This window comes from Amphibalanus amphitrite, unplaced genomic scaffold (genome assembly GCF_019059575.1).
Source record: "Amphibalanus amphitrite isolate SeventyFive unplaced genomic scaffold, NRLGWU_Aamphi_draft 000012F_arrow, whole genome shotgun sequence".
Taxonomy (NCBI): Eukaryota; Metazoa; Arthropoda; class Thecostraca; order Balanomorpha; family Balanidae; genus Amphibalanus; species Amphibalanus amphitrite.
The window spans coordinates 984,995-1,004,290 of record NW_024881508.1 but is presented as its reverse complement, the minus strand read 5'-3'; the positions used below and the strand labels follow the sequence as shown (position 1 = coordinate 1,004,290).

The following is a 19,296-nucleotide window of genomic DNA, read 5'->3' as shown; positions in this document are numbered from 1 at the left end:
CGGTGAAAAGTTGGTTTTGAGGTTCCTTATTCTGGTTTCTACATGCACAATATAAGTTTAAGCCTTTATTGCGTTTTGCAGGACAGCAAATTGTTCAACCTTTTTGTTTGTATTTTTGGAGGAAGCCGACAGTACTCAATTTTAAGAGCCTACATAGGTCATTGGTTGATCTAGGTCAGGTCAGAGATCAAAGCAGAAACAGGTGGACCTGCACTGGAACTTTATGAAGTGACATCTGGGGCATTTTGGGGTCCTGTTTCTGAATTTGACCTTCCTTTTCTTCAGTAATGATGAGCTTGGCATCTGCAGTAGGTCGCTCAGATCAGGTCAGGTCAACCATCAGGTATCCCGACAGCTATCCTAAATTCCTTAGCATATGCTCACCACCACTGACTGCTTTGCACCATGTGGCGTGACCTAAGGAAAGTTATTTGGGCTATTTCCACTTGGTTCACAAAGCTCCGGATTATTCATATACACCTTGCATTCGGCGATATTTCTGGTAATGAATGGACATACTAACTAGGTAGATGAGCTCGCACCTGAAATACTTCCACGGAGTTTACCTATGTAGACCTGCCAATTTCCTCCTGATATGTTACCCAGAACCAAATCAGCGACTTTGGAGCAAGAATGCAGCGCTTTAGCCAGAAAACAGACCATGAAACAGATAGATCGGAATGCAATGTTTACCTTAGCACGAATATCCCAGAGCTCTCTAGTTCCAGGGCAATCACTTTCTGCTTTTTTCGGCAGTACGCCGCCGACTGATTATTTGAGACGTTAACCAAAGGACTGTGTTACAGCATGCTATGAAGTTGATATTCTCTGTGCTAATTAACGGTAAGACGTGTGCCAAGTCGTGTCCCGAGCTGGCGAGTAAATCGTGCTAGCATTCACGTCCGAGAAATGGCCCGTCACAGTCATCAGATGATTAAAACGTGGGCGTTAGGCCCGACTAACTAGTTCACCAGTCATGATGAGCGTCATTTAATTCAGTTCAGTGTGCCCCAGGGGCCGGGTAGCAGCCTTTAACAGCACAACAGGGAGGCACGTGGGCACTGCAGGCACTGCTGTACACTACACAGCTGAACTGAGGCCCCGTGGTACTTATTCACATAATGAGGCTTGAGACGTACTCATGAGCTCCATTTCTGGGACACGACAAAGCTATGTAAAGTCACGATCGTTCGCTTCGCCATTATTGCCTAGCTCCGGTAAATGGCAAAAGATCCGGGAAAGCACGAGACTAAAGTTGAGTCAACTGAACGTTTTCCGTCATCCCGCTCAACAGGGCAATGCACAAACACCTCGCTGAAACGTAATTTGCCACAAGAACCTTGAACACCACCACTGTCATCGCCACCACCATCACCACCATCGCTGCCGCCACCACCACCGCCATCGCTGCCACCACTACCACGACAATCGTCACCGCTGTCACCACACCACCGCCACCACCGCCACCTCAAAAAGCCGGGAAAAGTGCACCAGGCCCGTCAGCCGGGAGGAAATCACCGCCGCCGTGTCACCTACCTGTGGCCGAGCTCGTCAGTGCCTCTAAGGTGACCCCGCATGCAGTCCTAGCTAACGGCCGGCCGCCGGTCATGCCTCGTACTCGCTGGTAAAGTATAGTCCTGCGAGGGAGACGCCGCGGGGTCAGGCAGCCTGCTCAGCACCGGCTTGTGGTCACTGTTATGTGATGCGCTTGCTTCTGTGTGTGAGTTACCCCGTGAATGTGAGCATGCCATGAGTTTTCCCTGATAGAGACCGAGCCCTTCCGGCGAATAAGCCGGCTCCTCCCGGGTAAGTCAGGCGCCGGGCCGGATCAGACCGCATCCCGCCGTCTGAGAGCAGGTAATCTGGCACCGGTCAAGTGCAGGTGCAGCCCCGGCCAGGAATGTCGGACCCGTCGGTCAAACCCGACCCTCCCGACCCCCTCCCGTGTCTGTTTACCCCCCCCCCCCCGCACCCCTCGGTTGCCAGGGCCCAGGAACAGCACGCGACATCCGCGCCAGCGCCGGTCACGTGATCGCACCCGGCAACCAGTCCATCATGCAATTGCCCATTATTACCCATTAGATACTGATAGTTCACCCATGGCATGCACCCGGGGAGAGAGCATTCCATTCTGACCTACAATTTGTGGATAGATAGTTGGGGCGTTGATTCGGAAAAGTATGAGCGGAGGGCGTTGGCACGAATTATTAGTTGTTGGTTACACAAAGATCGTTGGATTTATGCATCTTCTAGTCACGCATGGACATTGTATCATGCCAGCACAAGGCTCATGACGTTAGTCAAACACAAGTGACACACAATTAGACACAAGTTAGACATCATATGATCAGTGAAACACAGAAAAACGCTATACAGACTACAAAAAGCCACCAGTGCTGAGGTTCCCTAGGTCGGATCGTCGCCCCACTCATATCACCCTTCTGGTGCAGCCATTACGAGTATACCCACTACCCAGTCCGGGCCGTGTGGAGCGTCTTCCAGTTCCGCCTACCGTGTCGCCCGCCCCGCGGTACTGACCCATTTGTACCAGCCGAAGTCACGCGGTGTATCGACACGGAACGCCGCTCACAGGGCGTCGCGACTCGACGACGCGGCGGTAGGGACTGGGCCAAGACACCCCACCCCGGAGTGGGGAGGGACACCGCAGGAAACGAACGGAACAGGAATGTGCACACACACGGTGGCATATGGGATGACTATCAGGCTTTATATGGTTGAAAGTGATTATAGATTTATAAAATTGGGCATTTAATTGCCTAAATTTAATTTGGGTTTTCATAAAGTTTGTTATCAATAGCTCAGGCAATAGCCGATAAATCACCTACAATCTGTCCCTCATAAAATTTGTCTGTTAGTCTTCTTCACAACCGCTTCTTCTTCAATTGTCCATTCTCCTTTCAATAATCCTTTCTTTATTCCCTGTTTAAATTCCATTGGGAGTTGCGGCCATCTTCGAAGAAGATGAACCTTGGACAAGATTAAAGCTAGCAAAACTGATGCGCCTTATAGCGACGTTACGTAGCAGGCAACCTAAGTCATGCTCATCTAAATAAGTAGAGCAAACACGCTTGCGTGTAATAAAATCGACACACAAATATTCTCATGAAGCCGAGCAGAGACTATAGGTAACTCATCTTTTCATTAAACAACGCAAAAAGGTGCTTTATGCCACCACCGAGCGTATCTCACAAGTTTAATTTTAGGGGTGAGCTTCTTCGTTTAACCACCCTCGATAACAATGCTCGAGACAATGCCACGGCCATTTACCCCACGTGGTAAGGTGCGCGGTAACATCCAGTGATCACCAGGGGCACGGGGACTGGCATTATAAGTAATTGTACGGCCCGACTCATAGTCAAAACGCCCGCGCGTCTTAGCCTGCAGCGGGACTCATTTTAGAGGCTAAAAACGCGGCTGAGACCTCTGTTCTGTGACATTCTCCCTCTGCTACCAGCTACACACGGGGGAATTAAGGTCACACATGTCCTCCCGTGCGACATACAGCCGTCGCCGCACAGTTTCCGGCCATATGTCTTGCTTAACTTCCCGTATCTTTCCGCCAATAGTGGCATAAACCCCGTCTGCCGGCTGCATTTGGTGGACAATGGAGCCGTCATCGCACTAAGCCAGCCCGCTGACAGGGGCGTCCCTGGACCCCTCCTGACCTTCCCCATCACCCCCTTCCCCGCCCCCGCCGGCCGACAAGGCGACAGCGGATTAGGGATTTTCGCCTGTCCCGTGTGCCCGGTACCGAACCCGACGATAACGGTCGACTGAGATTGATGGAGCAGTTAGCCGCGAATGGGGCCGCCCCGACCACACCCCGCTTCTGCAGTCACTGCGATCATCACTGATCAGTGATCATGGAGCCGAGTCACTGTGATCACTGGTCAACTATGGGCTACGGCATCGAGTACACTGGTCACTCAGCGTGTTAACTGGAGATTGCATGCTTACTAATGAAAAGCATAAAGCAAAATAATTGATTAACTAGTTTGAGCTGTTATAGCTCGAGCGTTATGCTGCAATCCTTACTTAAAGCCAGTTATCAGTCATTTAAATGTTCAGGAAGGGCTAAAAAAAGTCAGAGAAGTCCAATGAATTACAACCTGTCACGCGCATCGTGAAGGTTGGAGGGTCCCGTCGGTGTACTCTCGGTGGTATCGGGATTGCGATTCAGACTTATCGTCCAGGCTTTGTCACGCGATTGCGTTCAAAGGTGACGGCGAGTCCGGCACAATCTGTTGTTGCTGTCTTATACTGTCTGCCATCGCTGTCTGCAGTGCGGGTGTGGGAGGTTACCAGCGACAGCATAGTGGAACTTAGAGAAAATGAATGACAGCCAGAGACCTTGCATGCGGATATAAAAGTAATTTAGGAGCAAAATGTGATAATTTATTCTTACAAGAATAAATGCCACTTGGTATTTCCAGAGCCACCCTTAAAATCTCGTCTCCGTCAATCGAGATTTGCAGAAGGGCGAGGGCCGGAGACGCCTTTTCACATGGATTTGGGTGTAAATGTCCGAGAGTTGTTAATGACTCTTGCAATATGTAACCTTGAAGAAAGGAAAGAAAGACAGGTCTATGTTTCAAACGAGGAAAAGGATTGCATTAATATGGCAAGAGGAGCCATTACGAAGACGGAATCCATCATCAATAAGCATCAAGTGTCACATCAAAGTTATCCGATCAAAGGGAAGTATCTCAGAGTTCGGACACAAAAATAATTCACCCAACCAGTTTGAAAAGTTCCGTTTGAGCTTGAATCAAAGCGTCATTATGGTTCCATAATGGCACTGGAGGACACCTGAAGACATCATTGCAAGCGACGGACAAGAATGACGATCATTCTGATCATAAAAATCAGATGTACTATCGGTCGCAGTTCAACTCTTGCCAATCAGGCGGACATCGATGAGTTTTAGTAGCGATAGTTCTATCCCGTAGTGGAGTAATTCCCTCTCTGTCGGGGGCCGTGTCAGGACCGTTATTTTTCAACTCGCTTCGGCGTCAAACGGTATGCCGGAGCTGGCAAGTCATTCGGACTGGCCATTGTCTTTGTTCATTAAACGACATAAGCCCTCAGTCACGAAGGGGCAGACACAAAGGTGGAGCCTTCGCGACAGATTGCAAGGATTCCGTTAGCTCTAAATTTCCAGAGCAGCTGAGCAGCTTTCCGTATACTATTTTGACACTCCATTTTTATGTCCCGCTTGGTATGTATGTGGCATGCAATATTGCAAACAGAAGCGTGCAGCCACACAGTGACATTGGAGATTGGTGCACGAAGATACCGACATTTATTCATGTAGACTTACCTCATGCCTCGGCTGGAATGTTGCTATCAAAAACAGCATATTCTTGCTATAGGTACAGTATTGTAGTGCACCACGAGCAATAGGTAGATGCGCTTCTCTTTGGCTATCATATCTTTTATATGCTTTTATTTTACTTAATTTTAATCCCGGTGGATACATTTATTCTTACTAAATGTATATCAATAGAGTAAAATAATTTAGACGTTCCGATCCCGTTCCAAATTAACCTAACACCTCAGTTAACATTTTAGGTTCCGTCCTTTTTCAAGCTACCCTGTGTTTAACTCTACCTTAAGTCTAGCCCAACAGCTTGAAGCGTTTGGCAACCATTCCCTTTAGCAGCAGATACTTTTATTATTTTCTACAGAGGACCACTTCGGTACCTACATTTCAGAGGATAGTCATAGGAGCTCAGCCTAATGACTTCACGCATAGGCTGGTACTCAGTCAGAGCCCACGTCAGCACATTATCCTTTTCTCATCATATACCATCCTTCTGATTATGCTTTCTAACCACATATGACCAGATTGTCCAATCAATCCCTATACCCGTAAGAGCAGCGAGGTCCCCACCCCTCAATCAGCGCGTCCCAACTTCCAGTCAATGACAGCGACCTCCCCGAGTACCCCATGTATGTAAATCCCTGGGTTATCCCGGTGCCCTGCCCAGAGCGGCCTGATGCGTTCCCTCGGAGCACCCCGGTGCCAGCTCAGCGCACCCCTCGGAGTACCCCCGCACCCCTCCACTCTCACCTGAGCAGCGCGGTATGAGGTACGGCGTCTGGTAGTAGGAGGGAAGCGGCAGCGGCACCGCCACCGGACCAGACTTCCTGCGCCGATCTGCAACTGCACACCGTGCACTGTCAGCATGCGGTGACCTCACTGCAGTGACCTAGTATGGTGAGTGACCCACGTGCGGTGACAATCGCAGTGAACATCCGTGCAGTGACAAGGCGTGAATGGTGCACGGTTCATACTCGTACGGTGAAAACGCATGACGCTGGGCTCTGAAAAGTTAAGTGTGCGGTGCATAACAGACCCACGTAGGAACATATGTCCCCAACATGCGTGGGCAGACCACAGGTTGCAGCTGGTGCAAAAACTCTGCCGATCGGGTGCAAAAAGGAGACATCAGGCTGGCATACAGGTGCGATTACACACGGGACAGGGCCGCGACATGGGTGGTCCAACGATCGATACCGGGTAAAAACAGACATTGTTCTGAACTGAGTGGGTCGTGGGACACGCCGGGCGGCCCGACCCAGCCCCGACCCAGGTGTTGGCCGGGGTTTGATGGACATGGGACACATTACACGCAGACTTACATGGCACATGCGCGGTGCGTACACCGATCTGCTGCAGACACCATACGGGCGGTAAGGGGTGCTGCAATCCAAGGAAACACTTCACGTGATGGTAAGTGCTGGCAGATGCTGCGAATTCCTCTCAACCAGCCGCCATTTGGGCCTATCAGAGTCGAGCTCAGCCATACCAGACGTTGCGTGTGAGGAATGCTATCGTTGCCGTCTGGCTCGAATTCTCCCGCTGGCCTCATCACGTGACTACAAACAGACTGCGCAGCGGCAAACTGGGTGGGGGGGGGGGGACCTCGCCGGGTCGCGGGGAGGTGACCGTCCAAGGCTGCCCTGGTCAGCGCGTCACCCAAACCGTGACGGTACTGGTGACACGGAGCGTCTCCGTGACGCCGCCGTCACAGCCGTGACGCAGCCGGGTGCGTCACGGCGTCACGGTGGCGCCGCATTCGACCCGTTAGCGGTGCCCTGGTGGCGGCATGGCACATATAAACTGGGGCAATTTAACGGCGGCAGCGGCAGTCACGGGGGGGGGGGGGGAGTGCGCGAGCCGGGGCGTGTCTTATGTTAAAGATCAGCTGGTAAATGACCCGGCGGTAAGCGCAGTGGGTGGTGACTGGTAAAGCAGACGCGTATAGTGCGATGGAGACGATCGGGGACTGACGCGACTATGATAGTAGATTGAAGAGAGGGGGCTGTAGGGAAATGGCTGAGTGGGAATTGGGATGGGCAGTCGATATTGTGATGAAGAGATGCAAGAGAGATGTCCCCGGGACAGGGAACTTAATACTAGTACATCAAAACATCGTCAACCGGCAACTTACACACCAAGCGAACACTCCTTGAGCTGGAATTAGGCACAAACCAAGTTCCATCGGTCTTTCTGAATGCTTTATGATGTTTTGCCACAATGGAAGGTCAAATAAAGGCTAACGTGAGTGAAAGATGATCGAGCTATCGTCTTTGAATATCCAGCAACGGCCTATCAAGTTGTAATAAAGCTGTAATAGTTAGGTTGGTACTATTGTCATTTATCGGGAGCTGCGATATCAATCAGGGCACACAAAATAAGCGACTTTTAATGCAAGTTTTCGGGGTGTCGATGCATTAAGTCATGTTCGGTATTGGATCATATCATTCGTGCAATAAAACTTGTGAGAGAATCATAGAGAAAACCACAAAACTCAGCGCTTAAACTGCCTTTCATCAAAATATATGACACAAACTGTGGCAATTACCAATAACGGAACGACCATTACCAATGATGCTCGGTGTTTATGTGCGACTTTTATTGCCGGCCGGGCCATTACGCTGCCCCTAAAAACTATGGGTGAGACGAATGCACCCTCTGGCACACGCAGCCCACCCGCGGAGCCTTAATAACCACTGCACATTGGGAGACGCCGAAACGAAACTTATCTTGAACTGTAGCGTTATGTCATTTGGAGTTCGAGCACCTTTCCTAGGCATGGAGGCATCTACAGACTACAATCTAATTCTCAAAAGTGCTTGAGTGGTGAGTGACAAGTTGTGAGGGTACCTAACTGGATAGTAATGTGCCTACTCAAAGCATTATAGCTGTTGGTTTCCATGTTTATATAAGGGTGTCTCATACCGTTCGCTCCTCAGGTCTGTCATCCAGAGTTGGCTGTTGTTGGCCGTCTGCACCCAAATCATGTTATCGTTCATATCATGATCGATAGATAACATTCGAGATAACATAGATAACACATAACAACATTCGAGCGCCCTAATCGACAATAGGTGGGCCGTATTACTGATTTACAAGATCGTATTGACGGAAAGCTACAACGCTGTCCTATGCCTATCTAATGGTAATGCCAACAATGAGAAAAAAAGCAAACTTAAATGAGTGTTGCGTTCATAGGCCCGTGAAACGTAAATCAGTTTTGATAATACAGGAAAATGAGTTTTTTTTGTAAGCCAGCATGAACAAGGACATTGCGCAATCCTCTGAACACATACAATATTTCTACTCAACCATTTGTTTTTGGCACACTACTGAACTGATGGCTGTTAGTTTTAAAAAGTATTTTTAAAGCCATATCAAAGCATTGCCTCTAATCACACCATCACTAAAACTACATCATTAATTTAAAGCCTCAAAATACTGATATTATTCTTGTGATTGCCTGATATACGAATAAGTTCTAACAAGTTCAGCTTAAAGGGACCCTCCCACCTTCAAAAAAGTTAATGAATTGGCATGAAAGTGATGTCGCTCGGTTCAGAAAGAGCAAAAACGAATATCTACCAAATTTCATCGAAAAATATTCACCGGTTTTCAAGATATTAGACTTTTACTTTTGTTTACTTTTCGGGATCTCCGCTGTCCTAGCGACTTTATTTGAAAGTGCGGCATTTGTTGCGCGCAAAGCAGCATATACCACCGCGTGCTACCAAACGTTTTAGTAAAAGATTTGAAATCGTTAGATCTCCGCTTACGTCACAAATTCTAAGGGGGCATACCAATGCATTAGCCCCTTAGAATCCGAAAACTGCAAGTTTGAAATTCGATATCTCCGAATTAAAGCATTTTTCGATGTTGTGAGTGCCCAAACCGGTATTTTCAGGCCATGGCCACCAATTTGGCTATCTCAACTCAAATCTAATGTTAAGGTGGGAGGGTCCCTTTAAAAACGTCAGGTACTCAATATACGATGGCTAAGCAAGCGATCTATCATCTTCAACGTTATTAATGTTACCGTTTATCATTGAAGATATGTTTTAGGCACCCATACTTAAACAATGGTCTCAACAATAAGTGCTTTGAGTCATTTTTGTGGCATTAGTCACACCAATGTGCTCGACTTTCGAATATTTCTGGTACCGTTACAAGCACCGCATCCTTAAGTCATGACGATAATAATCGCTGATTTTCATCTATGCATCGTACATGGGTAGGTAACTTTCTTTATGATTTGATCGCTTGTCTAGATTAACGGCTGACGAACACAGAAAAGACACAAAACAGGAATGATAAATGATGTGCTGAAACAGTAGTAACTGTAACGTTAAGTCCGCAGTTGGCGGGTAACAACCCATCAAAAATGTTGCAACGTCCAGAAATCATTAGCGACGTGCAGGCTCGGTCATTTAGATTATCAGCGCACGTATCGTTGGCAAACCTGCCCGATCTCGGGAGCACGCAATGCCGAGCCGGGATTAGAGCGTGTTCGACATCCTTTCAATGCCCGGCGGCTGTTTGCGGATACTGGGGGCCACTCGGAGAGCGGGTGGGCTGACGCGGGCGCTCCGGACCAACCGGTCCTCTGGAGACGACGACAGCCTGGTGCGTTCGACATCGGACCAACAGGCGATCGGATCGCCAGTCGTCGAATGCCGGCCCCGCGTCCAATCGTGTCGCAATGCGATTGGATCACATCGCGCGCTCAATTGGGCTGAATAAAATGGCAATAACTCTTCATCTTGGTAGTCTTATGCGCACAGCCGCTATAGGTGTGAGCTCAAGCAGTAACCACAGCCACATAATTAAACCTCAACTTTGAGCATCGGCTTTCCAGAAAAGCCCGTGAATCAGAGACCGCGAACTCACGGACAGTGAGCACTAAACACATCACGAAACATCAGCAGCACTCCACTCCCGCAAGCCATCCAGAAAACCATAACGGACTTAACAGACGCTCAACTTTACAGAATGCAAGGGGTCACCGACCTGAGAAGCCCCATGTCCCCTGTCCCCTCCCTATAAGCCGTCTCCAGCGCCGGTCAGGGCGGAGCTGCTGCCGGGGTCTCCGTGACTCGGCACAAGCCGAACCAGGCTCCGCTCTCCGTCACAGGAGATCACGTCTGGACGGTGTCGGCCCGGCTGTATGGGAGCGCCGCAGCGGCCCTTTGTGTCGCTCCAGTCCGGGATACTGGGCGCCACTTAGCAGGTGATGAGTCCAGGACTGCCAGCGATCGGTGGCCAACGAACTCGTGTGTCCGGCAGACTCGGCACGGAACAGCGCCAACTGCGGACCGTGGATGTCAAGCCAGGTGACGTTTTCGTGCAGGCGGTCCGATAGAAGATGGTTTTCAACAGTCATTGGATGCAAGCAGCTGGTGGAGAGCTCGCCAGTCCTTGCTGACATTCGCATAAACATAATGAGGGAAGTTCGGATGGTACGAAATAGACATTGAGCCTTAGGTCGAGGAAGTATAATCATGACATGATTATTCGCCGAAAATTATAGTCGCAGTCATGATTTTAGGAGTAAGGAGCAACAAGAACTCATGCGCCTGGTGAATAACTAAGAGACGACCCAACAAAGAAGGAATGCCACCAATGCCAAGCCAACTTAGAAACAACACTTTAAGCCGTTTCTGCCAAACGGCTGAATTGGTAACCAAGCGGATATGGAACACTCGAAAAGTAGCTCACATTGCATGACATCAGGCAAACCCAAACGAGTGTCAGCAACTGCACAACAACCCGCCCCACAGCAGCGGCACGACAGGCGGAGAGACAACACCAGACATCCGTCTAGACAGCACTTTCCTAGCTGACAGACCCTCAATGTCACAGCCCTGTTTGATAAGCGGTCATCGGTGAAATCCGAGACCGGATTGGCCGGCCGGCGGATAGTCGGGCTCCAATTCATCCTTGAAATCCAAGCGCCCGGCATTGATTGCATTGATACGCTGCGAGTTGAGCGATCAACAGGTGGATCGAGGACATTTTACAACGGATTTGGTGCCAGTGTTTGATAATGCTATGTCTATTTTATGAGTAGGCACTAGACAATAAATAGAAAGATTTGATTAGTTGGGCGAAAGCGTTTCCAATTTGTTTTTATTTCATGCGTTTGAGACGGATAGGGATATGTAATGTGTCCATGCTGGATGCGATCGAACAAATATAATCGGAAGAAGAAAAAGGAAACGGAAAGAGGTCGATGAAATTGAAATAAAGCTTGAACGGAAACAATTTGGAATGTAAACAGTGACAAACAAAGTGGGTGGACGGCGGAAAGGAAAGGACAGTTCTGTAGAGTGGCACTTCTCGCCGGTTTCTGCGGTTGGGTGCTGGGGTAGCCTGTCCACAGACATGCCACAGGGATAGTCTGCCAGCGTCCGGCGGATACCGCAGCCGCTCGCACCGGCAGCCAATTGAGGAGGGCATGGTGCCGTTCCAGGGATCGGATGACTCGTCAGACGGGAGAGAGGGAGAGAGGGAGAGGTCAGGGAGGAGAGGAGGGGTGGGATGTAACAGGATGAGAAGGAGAAGCATGTCGGAAAGTACAAAGACGGCAGACATATATGAAAGGACTACAAAGAAACGGGAATTCCTTCATTGCTTGGCTTGCTTCAGATGCCTGGTTTGGTAAGATAGCTGTGATGACAAGTTATGCAGACATAACTGTAAATCGACTTATCGAATGTAATAAAACATCTTCTATTTGAAGATTTGGGGTGGGTGGTGCCATGACTAAAAACAGCTCAGACGAGAAGCTGGGATCTTCCATGATGATAACATCTACTGAATAATTAGGCATCTCTTGGTATTACTAATGCCAGCAACTTAATTGAGTTGACAAATGTCCATTCTCAGACCGCAGATCAGGCTAGAGAAGGCCGAGGCATTTAGTGCACGTCGGTCGCAACTGAGGCATTTACAGCATATCGGCGACCGTTCTACGCCTACGCCCGTGGGTGTCACGATGACACCATGATAGCACCGACGACCCCTCGTGAAACGCACCACAGCGTCCGACACGACCTGCGGTTCCGCTGGCGCCATCCCATAACCGAGACCACTGCGGCTCGAGCCTCGTTGTAAAACGCGTCATACCCGCCGCAGCAAACAGCCCAAACCGCGGTGTGCGGGGTGATGTAACGGTCCTCAGCGTCACCAGAAGCCACCGAGGGGGGGGGGGGCACTGGCGACCGCCCAAATCGTGACGACGCTCGGACCCAGCCGGCTATTTCAGCTATTTCACAATGCACCTGGCCGCATCTATTCGGATAGCATCTGCGTGAGAGTCAGCTCTGAGACTCAGCTCTGAGAGACAGCTCGACGGCAGTCCCTGCTTTGCTGAGGATGAGCTTCAATGAGCGAACCGTCGGAGGCGCGTCAGAGAACGCAGTGTCAGCGCCCGCTCGAGAGTCCGCTCTTTGACGGTGACTTGGCCTGAGTGCCGCCGTCATGACCGATAAGAATAGAGTCCCCTCGAGACGGCATCATACGGGAGTGCCGACGGACAGCTGGGCGTTTCGGAAGCGCAGAGGCATGGATGAGCCCCTGACATATCCCGTCTGGTATTCTTTTGTATAAAAGGATAGCGCTAATCGTGATTTGAAATGATAATACTTTTCTGAGAGCCGGCATGCAAAATTATCAGATTAGGTAAAAGGGTTTAAAAATAGGCACAGGTAAAAATGGTTTTATCTGGCAGAACATAATAGAAATGATTGTCTGCTTTGGAACCTGAAGAACACTGAAAATTGAACATAGACATGTTTAGTCAGTCATGCCTCATCCAATATTTCTGCACACTTCACGTCATCTAAAACGGTCAACACAATAGCGCTATAAGTCATACGCAATGAGTGACTGCCGGGAAACAACATTGGTGATAACCCTCAGCGTCCGATATGTTCAGAAACACATCGCACGCCTCCCAATCACCCCTCCCCGCCACCCCGAGTCGGAACTCACCTGCCGGCTGCACCTTCACCGGACGGAAGTGGTAGAAACTGGGCGAGGCGGCGCGCGGGTCGGCGTAGCTCAGACTCAGTCTGTCCTCGCGATCGTCCCTGCGCACTCCCTGGCGGCCCATGGCGGCCAGCTGGCGGCCCTTGGGCATAAACATCACCAGAAACACGAGCGTAGCATTGACGGCCAGCCCGAGGCTGACGGAGGCGTCCCGGTAGAGGGGCGCCGCCACCAGGCCGGCCACCACCCACGTGCACCAGACCAGCACGCTCAGCGCCGACGCTACGCCGATGTAGGCCGCCTCGCGGTAATTGTCTTTGATGCGCCGCGAGCGCGCTGCCACACAGGCGACCAGCACCAGCAGGAACAGCGGGTACAGCAGCGTCAGGAGGTGCACGTGGAACGAGGCGGCGCAGGCGCCGTCCGCCACGGCCGGCGGCGTCACGGCCAGCCACTGCGCCGAGATGGCCAGCTGCGTCAGCACCACGAAGAACAGCAGCAGCGCCTGGTAGTTGGCCGGCAGGTACACACCGCCATTCAGGCTGATGAGGAACACACACTTGACGAGTAGCGCGGCAAACATGAGCGAGTACGCCAGTCCGGTGCCGAGGCGGATCACGGCGCACGACGCCACGGACGGCTCAAACACGTGCGCGCCGGCCGTCAGAGAGGCCAGCAGCAGTCCGGCCAGCAGCGCCTGGCCCAGCATCACGTGGCGCCGGCTGGGCGCCGTGCGAGACACCTTGAACAACACGTACGCCTCGAACGAGAGCATGGCCAACACGTTCATGGCAGCGATCACCATCACGGGGATGACCCAGACCTGTCGGCGGAGGCCGAGCGCGCTGGCGGCCGCCGCGGCCGGCTCCTCCGGGTCGGCCGGCTCGCCGGGCTGCACGCGCCCCGGCACCGTGAACAGCGAGTCGAGCGCGCCGCCGGACGCCATCGCCGCGCCGCCGCCGCCTTCGCCCGGACCGGGCGCTGCAGGTCAGACCGAGCGGCCGCTTTTTGCTGCCCGAGCATGGGCGTTTTTGCGTCCGGCAGGCATGCGGGCGGCGCTGACGGATGCCGCCGCCGGTGTCCGCCCGCGGCGCGTCTCGGCCGCCCCGCCGCTCGTCTCCGCCGCGCCGCCGCTCGTCTCCGGCGCCGGTGTCCGCTCTCGACGGTCGCCTGAAACGAAGACAAATGTTGCTGAGGACCACACGGCGGCTCGCTAACGGTCGGCCGCGCCTGCCGCGCGCCGTCGTCACACCGCTCGTAGCGGCGGCATCGCGCGCAGCGGCCCGGTAAATCAGACCAGAAGTGCCGGCAGAAAGTCACAAATTATGCCGAGCGAGGCTGCGAGACGTCACCGGCCGGGTGGGCGCCGCTGCGGGCGGTGTACGAGCAGGGACACGGCGGCGACGGGGCCCGCGTTACGGTACCGCCCGCCCACCGACGCGCACTATACTGCGGCTACGGACCGTGACATGAAGAGAAACGGATTCGTGTGTGGGCATATCAGTTGTTGAACCACAAGAGTGATATATGTATGCGTGCAAGGTTTCCATAATAAATGGGCCTCGGAGACTGGTGGCCTGGTGCTGAGTTTCAGAATAATGACCAGATGACTCGGTGACGAGATCGGATGAGACTAGAACCGCTACCGGTTTGAAAATACGACTACTTTTTGTCTGCAGGCAGCTGCCAGGGCCAGTGTCGGCCGGCGGCGCCGCGACTGATCCGCACACCGAACGACTCTCCCGCCGCCCGCGCATTTTTACCTCGGCTGATTGTGTCACATGAATCACTGGCTTTACTCGGGAGTCAGACAGCCGCCGACGCCGCTCCGCCGGCGGCTGGACGACTACCCAGTGGGTAGTACCCAGTGCCTACCGGCGGCGGCGGGAGCGTGCCGGCTGGCCACGACACGCACGGGTGCCGACCGGGTGAGAGGCGCGTGCCTCCCGGTCACGTGCATCGCGGGCACGCGCCGCGAGTCCGGTGGCTCCCGCGAAGGCGCGCGTTTCCCATGGGTACGTGTGCGAGCCGCGGAGGCCCGGCGTGGCAATAGAAAGTGATCAGGCCGGTAGGTATACCGGTGGCGGCGGTTTGTAATGCCGAGTGAAGTGAAGAGCAGAAACATATCACAATGGTCCGATCATGGGCATTAATACTGGTGATAAGATCAACAACATTGCCCATACCAGGCTCGGTGGAGCGAGAGGCAAATAACACGCGAAAAACTAGTGAACAGTACTTTCGCCAGAGCTTGAACAGGAAAGGAAAGTTATACTTTTTCATTGCGGAAGTAAGATAAATCGATGCCTGAACACATTTCGAATTCAGCACGATCACCTTTCGCAGATTTGGTGAGCTCTGATCAAGTAGTTATAACCCAACGCATTTTTAAATTATTTTCAACAAATCTCTTTAATTTCACCGACTGAGAGCGTTTAATACTTCAAGGAGTGTGTGGGCGCACGCTTTCGGATTCCACACGCACTCGGGTGTTTAAAGTGGCGCTGGATATTAACTACTACATGAACAGATAGGCGGGCCGGGCAATTACAGAGAAACTTTGGAGCGTGGGACCAGGAAGCCATCGCAGTCCGTAACAAGGTAATAAGACGTTTTCATAGCGTTAGGTGCGCAACTGTTGAAATGATAGTGTGGGGAGCAAAGTGCGTCGAGTGTAACGAATACACTAGCCAGTCGCTAGGATATGCCGTCATTGGGTCTGTTCCAGTCGCACTTCCTAACACCTCTAAACTGCTCCAAAATTGCTTCCCTGTTCCAGTGGCAGCTCTAGCCCCTACAAAGCCAAGGAGGGTTCTGCTCCAACCTCCTCTATCTTGCTCTTCAGGAGGAGTTTAGGTGTTTGGAAGTGCGACTGGAACAGACCCATAGACAGAGGTGTTTTCGAGCAAGGAACAGACAGACACTTTTGGTTGAATATGTAGTGTGCTGATCGCTCAATACCGGTGCATTGTCGTCTGGCTACTTTGTCCGACAGGTTTTGACTGTGGCGATGAAAGTGAAATTAGAACGTCAATGGCCTTGAGAACCGCTTGTTTAGTTAAATACGGATAATTTCAACAAATCTTTCTATTATGCTAACCTTGGAATTATCGATATTTTCCTAAAGAAAGTACATGGAAGACAGCTTAGGTGAAATCAAAGACAGAGACTGATCCTCCCTTTACCATAAATGGAAGGAACCAGAGCAAAACACTACCATTTACAGTGTTTAACATATAAAATAATTAAGTTTTCCTCTATATTCAGATCCCAACAGAAAAGTCGGCAACTAGTCACATCAGATTATTTCGAATAGCGTCTATAAAGAGCTGCCTATCGTGTAAATTCAACACCACATCGGGCTAATCCAAGAATATTAACAAACAGTGGGCATGTCCCAGGCATACTCCAAAAAACGTTTTATAGATAGTGTTCGCTGTCCATATATGTTCGTACCGATGGCATCGGGAAGTGAGTTAACATGTGTCCGTTCACGTAATTCGGCTCAGGCGAGGCGCGCCCAGGCGGATACGCGGGTTTACCGGCTCAAACTAACTGCAGACGCAGCTTGCCGATACAATCTCAGTGGCTAGGAGGTGAGATTTGTTTGTGATTAGAGCTAAATTAAACCTCGTGATGACAGCCACGCAATGGGGACAGGGTAGGTATGTACACCACAAATCCAGGACGCCAGCGGCAGGATTCCGTTCGTGATTTAACCAAAGATATTTTATATGTAAAACGCATGGATATAGTTTAGTTGAAAGGCTCACCCAAAATTTAAAATTCATTAAACTGCACGATGAATCTGATCGATTTCTAAATGCCAATAAGGTTAGGCCGCATGTTGTAGGCAACTCCTGTTAAAAAAAAATTAGCACTCGAATAATTTCATTGAGCAAATCTGCTCTCCGAAATACAAGCATAAATGCTGGCGAACTTCGATAGTATTGAAGTCGAGCCACCAATCAAGTATTTTCAGTCAAGATTTTCAGTAAGCAATTTTGTAATTTTGTTATGCTTGTTACAGCCCTCAGATTAGCATGAGAAATAGATGTGATTTACCCGCAGAGTACCCGGGGGGGGGGAGGCTCTACAGAGCCGCCTTCCGTTTTTCTGGAATACCTTTATCTTTTAAACTGCTTGACGTATCAACACGAACTTGCAGTACCTGCAGTAGCATTAATTTGACACCTTGTGTTTAAATTGCAACTTTTTAGCTACTATAGGTCAGCCGGAAATGACGTCAGAGTGAAGTCATATTGGCCGATTTTGATGCAAAACATTGAACCACGGTAAACGCTCTTTTCAGCTAGATCCAATTTCTTTGCATAAGTTGACTGAAAATACACGTGGCTTTCAAAATGCTGTCTCGGATTTTTAAAGGTTGAAAATTTCGAAAAAAAACAAATACATATCCAACTACAAAAACACATTTAGTCAAATTGAACGACAAAAGTATGTTATCAAAATAAAGTTAGGACCGGGTGACCAGTGCCAAATGATAAAATAGGCACGCGTCGCTGAAACAGTGGATGGACGCCAAAAAATCGCTTGTTTTCTTATGCCTGGGTCTGAGTGTGTTGAGTGAAGTAACCCGCGCCTGGCAGGGACTGTTTTTGGCACACCTCAATGCATTTTCTGCACATATTAGCGGAAATTTCAGACCATGATCGCTCAAGGTCAGGTCACCAAGTCATGTCAAATGACATTTCCACGGGAAAATGAAAATGCTGGCCAATGGCCATGGCTACGCCAACTGAATGATCGCTTTAAATTTTAAGCGACTAATGATAGTAAAAGTGGGCAATGGGCATGTATAAAACACTCTCTCGGGATTATGATATCAGTGACCTAGGGTCTTGAACTGCGCTCCTTTTGGACGAAATGCAACATCGGGTAACATGTAAACATGACACAATGAATTGTAAAATGAACCCGTGATCCCTGTTTATGCCCCTGAGGCCTGAGGTCATCTCAGTTCATGAGTGGTTTTCAACACTTTTTTACAATAACTATCGAGTATCAACATCGAGTATCAACAAATATTCTAAAGCGGTGGAAAACACCTTACGATGTGTTTAGCTCAGCGATGCGAACTGACATCACGACCTTATCCGGCCAGTTCAAGACCTTGACTTTAAGTCAAACTTTTAAAGTTAGTTTTTAACATCAAATTATAATTAATTCAACGCGTCTGAACAAGACCAACACGCTGTCGGTAACTTCAACGCGACAATGCTTGTTTTCAGTCAAAATCTATTGAAGAAAATATTTCCATAACATCGTCAGTCTTAATTTTCCATCTAGTTGAGACTAAGTCGATTAGCTTAGGTCAAATGTGAGATTATTATCCAGAAGCATGTTCCAAAAGAGCTGTCGGATGCGCTTTTCCGCGGCGCTATACGCTCCCGAGTCATGCACCGATTTCTCACACATTTCATCATCAGTTACTAATTCATTTATGGTAGGCATATGTAGAAAAGAATCGCATTGAAGTGCCATGTATTAGTATTGACAGTACAGTATCGGCAGTGACTCGCATGGTATTTTAAGAACAAAGCACAGTAACTGTTTTATCAATACAACCAATCACAGAAAATCTCAGTCATGATAGTCACTTCAATTCAAATGAAGCCATTGACTCTTATGACTCGTCTAAGGCTCATTATCAAAGAGAACCTGCAACTCCATTTGCTCTACTACTCCTCTCCCCCGCATTCCCGCTGATTTGTCACTCAGTTCTCTCCCCTCACCTCTGTGCGTCTCCGTCCGGTGTATCAGCGGCGGTGGGTAGGACGTCAGGCAGCGTGGCTCGGCGCGGCAGCGGCAGCACGCTGCGCCCCTCCTCTGCGTACACCGGCGACCAACTGGACGGCGGGACGCCCGCCCGGCCGGCCCGGCCGCCGGCGCCGCCGTCGGTACTGCCGCCAGGGGGAGCGACACGCCAGCGCCCCCGGACC

General features: G+C 50.4%; 1 protein-coding gene across 3 annotated transcripts in view; it reads right to left on the bottom strand.

Moving 5' to 3' along the window:
- LOC122382985 (protein bride of sevenless-like) overlaps positions 1-19,213 on the bottom strand; it is a 36,951-nt gene extending 17,738 nt beyond the window's left edge. Inside the window, exons 1-4 of one of the 3 annotated variants that reach the window (XR_006256757.1) lie at positions 19,090-19,209; positions 13,337-14,503; positions 6,095-6,187; positions 1,537-1,637 (exon numbers count right to left, since the gene is read on the bottom strand). Coding sequence is in view for 1 of the 3 variants with exons in the window: in XM_043369020.1 (XP_043224955.1) it covers positions 6,095-6,181; positions 13,337-14,279 (1,030 nt within the window). In the remaining 2 variants the exon portion in view is untranslated. Of the gene's footprint in view, positions 1-1,536; positions 1,638-6,094; positions 6,188-13,336; positions 14,504-19,089 lie in introns of all 3 variants that reach the window. The other 2 variants (XR_006256756.1, XM_043369020.1) reach the window with 2 other exon arrangements.
- Positions 19,214-19,296: the final 83 nt, after the last annotated feature.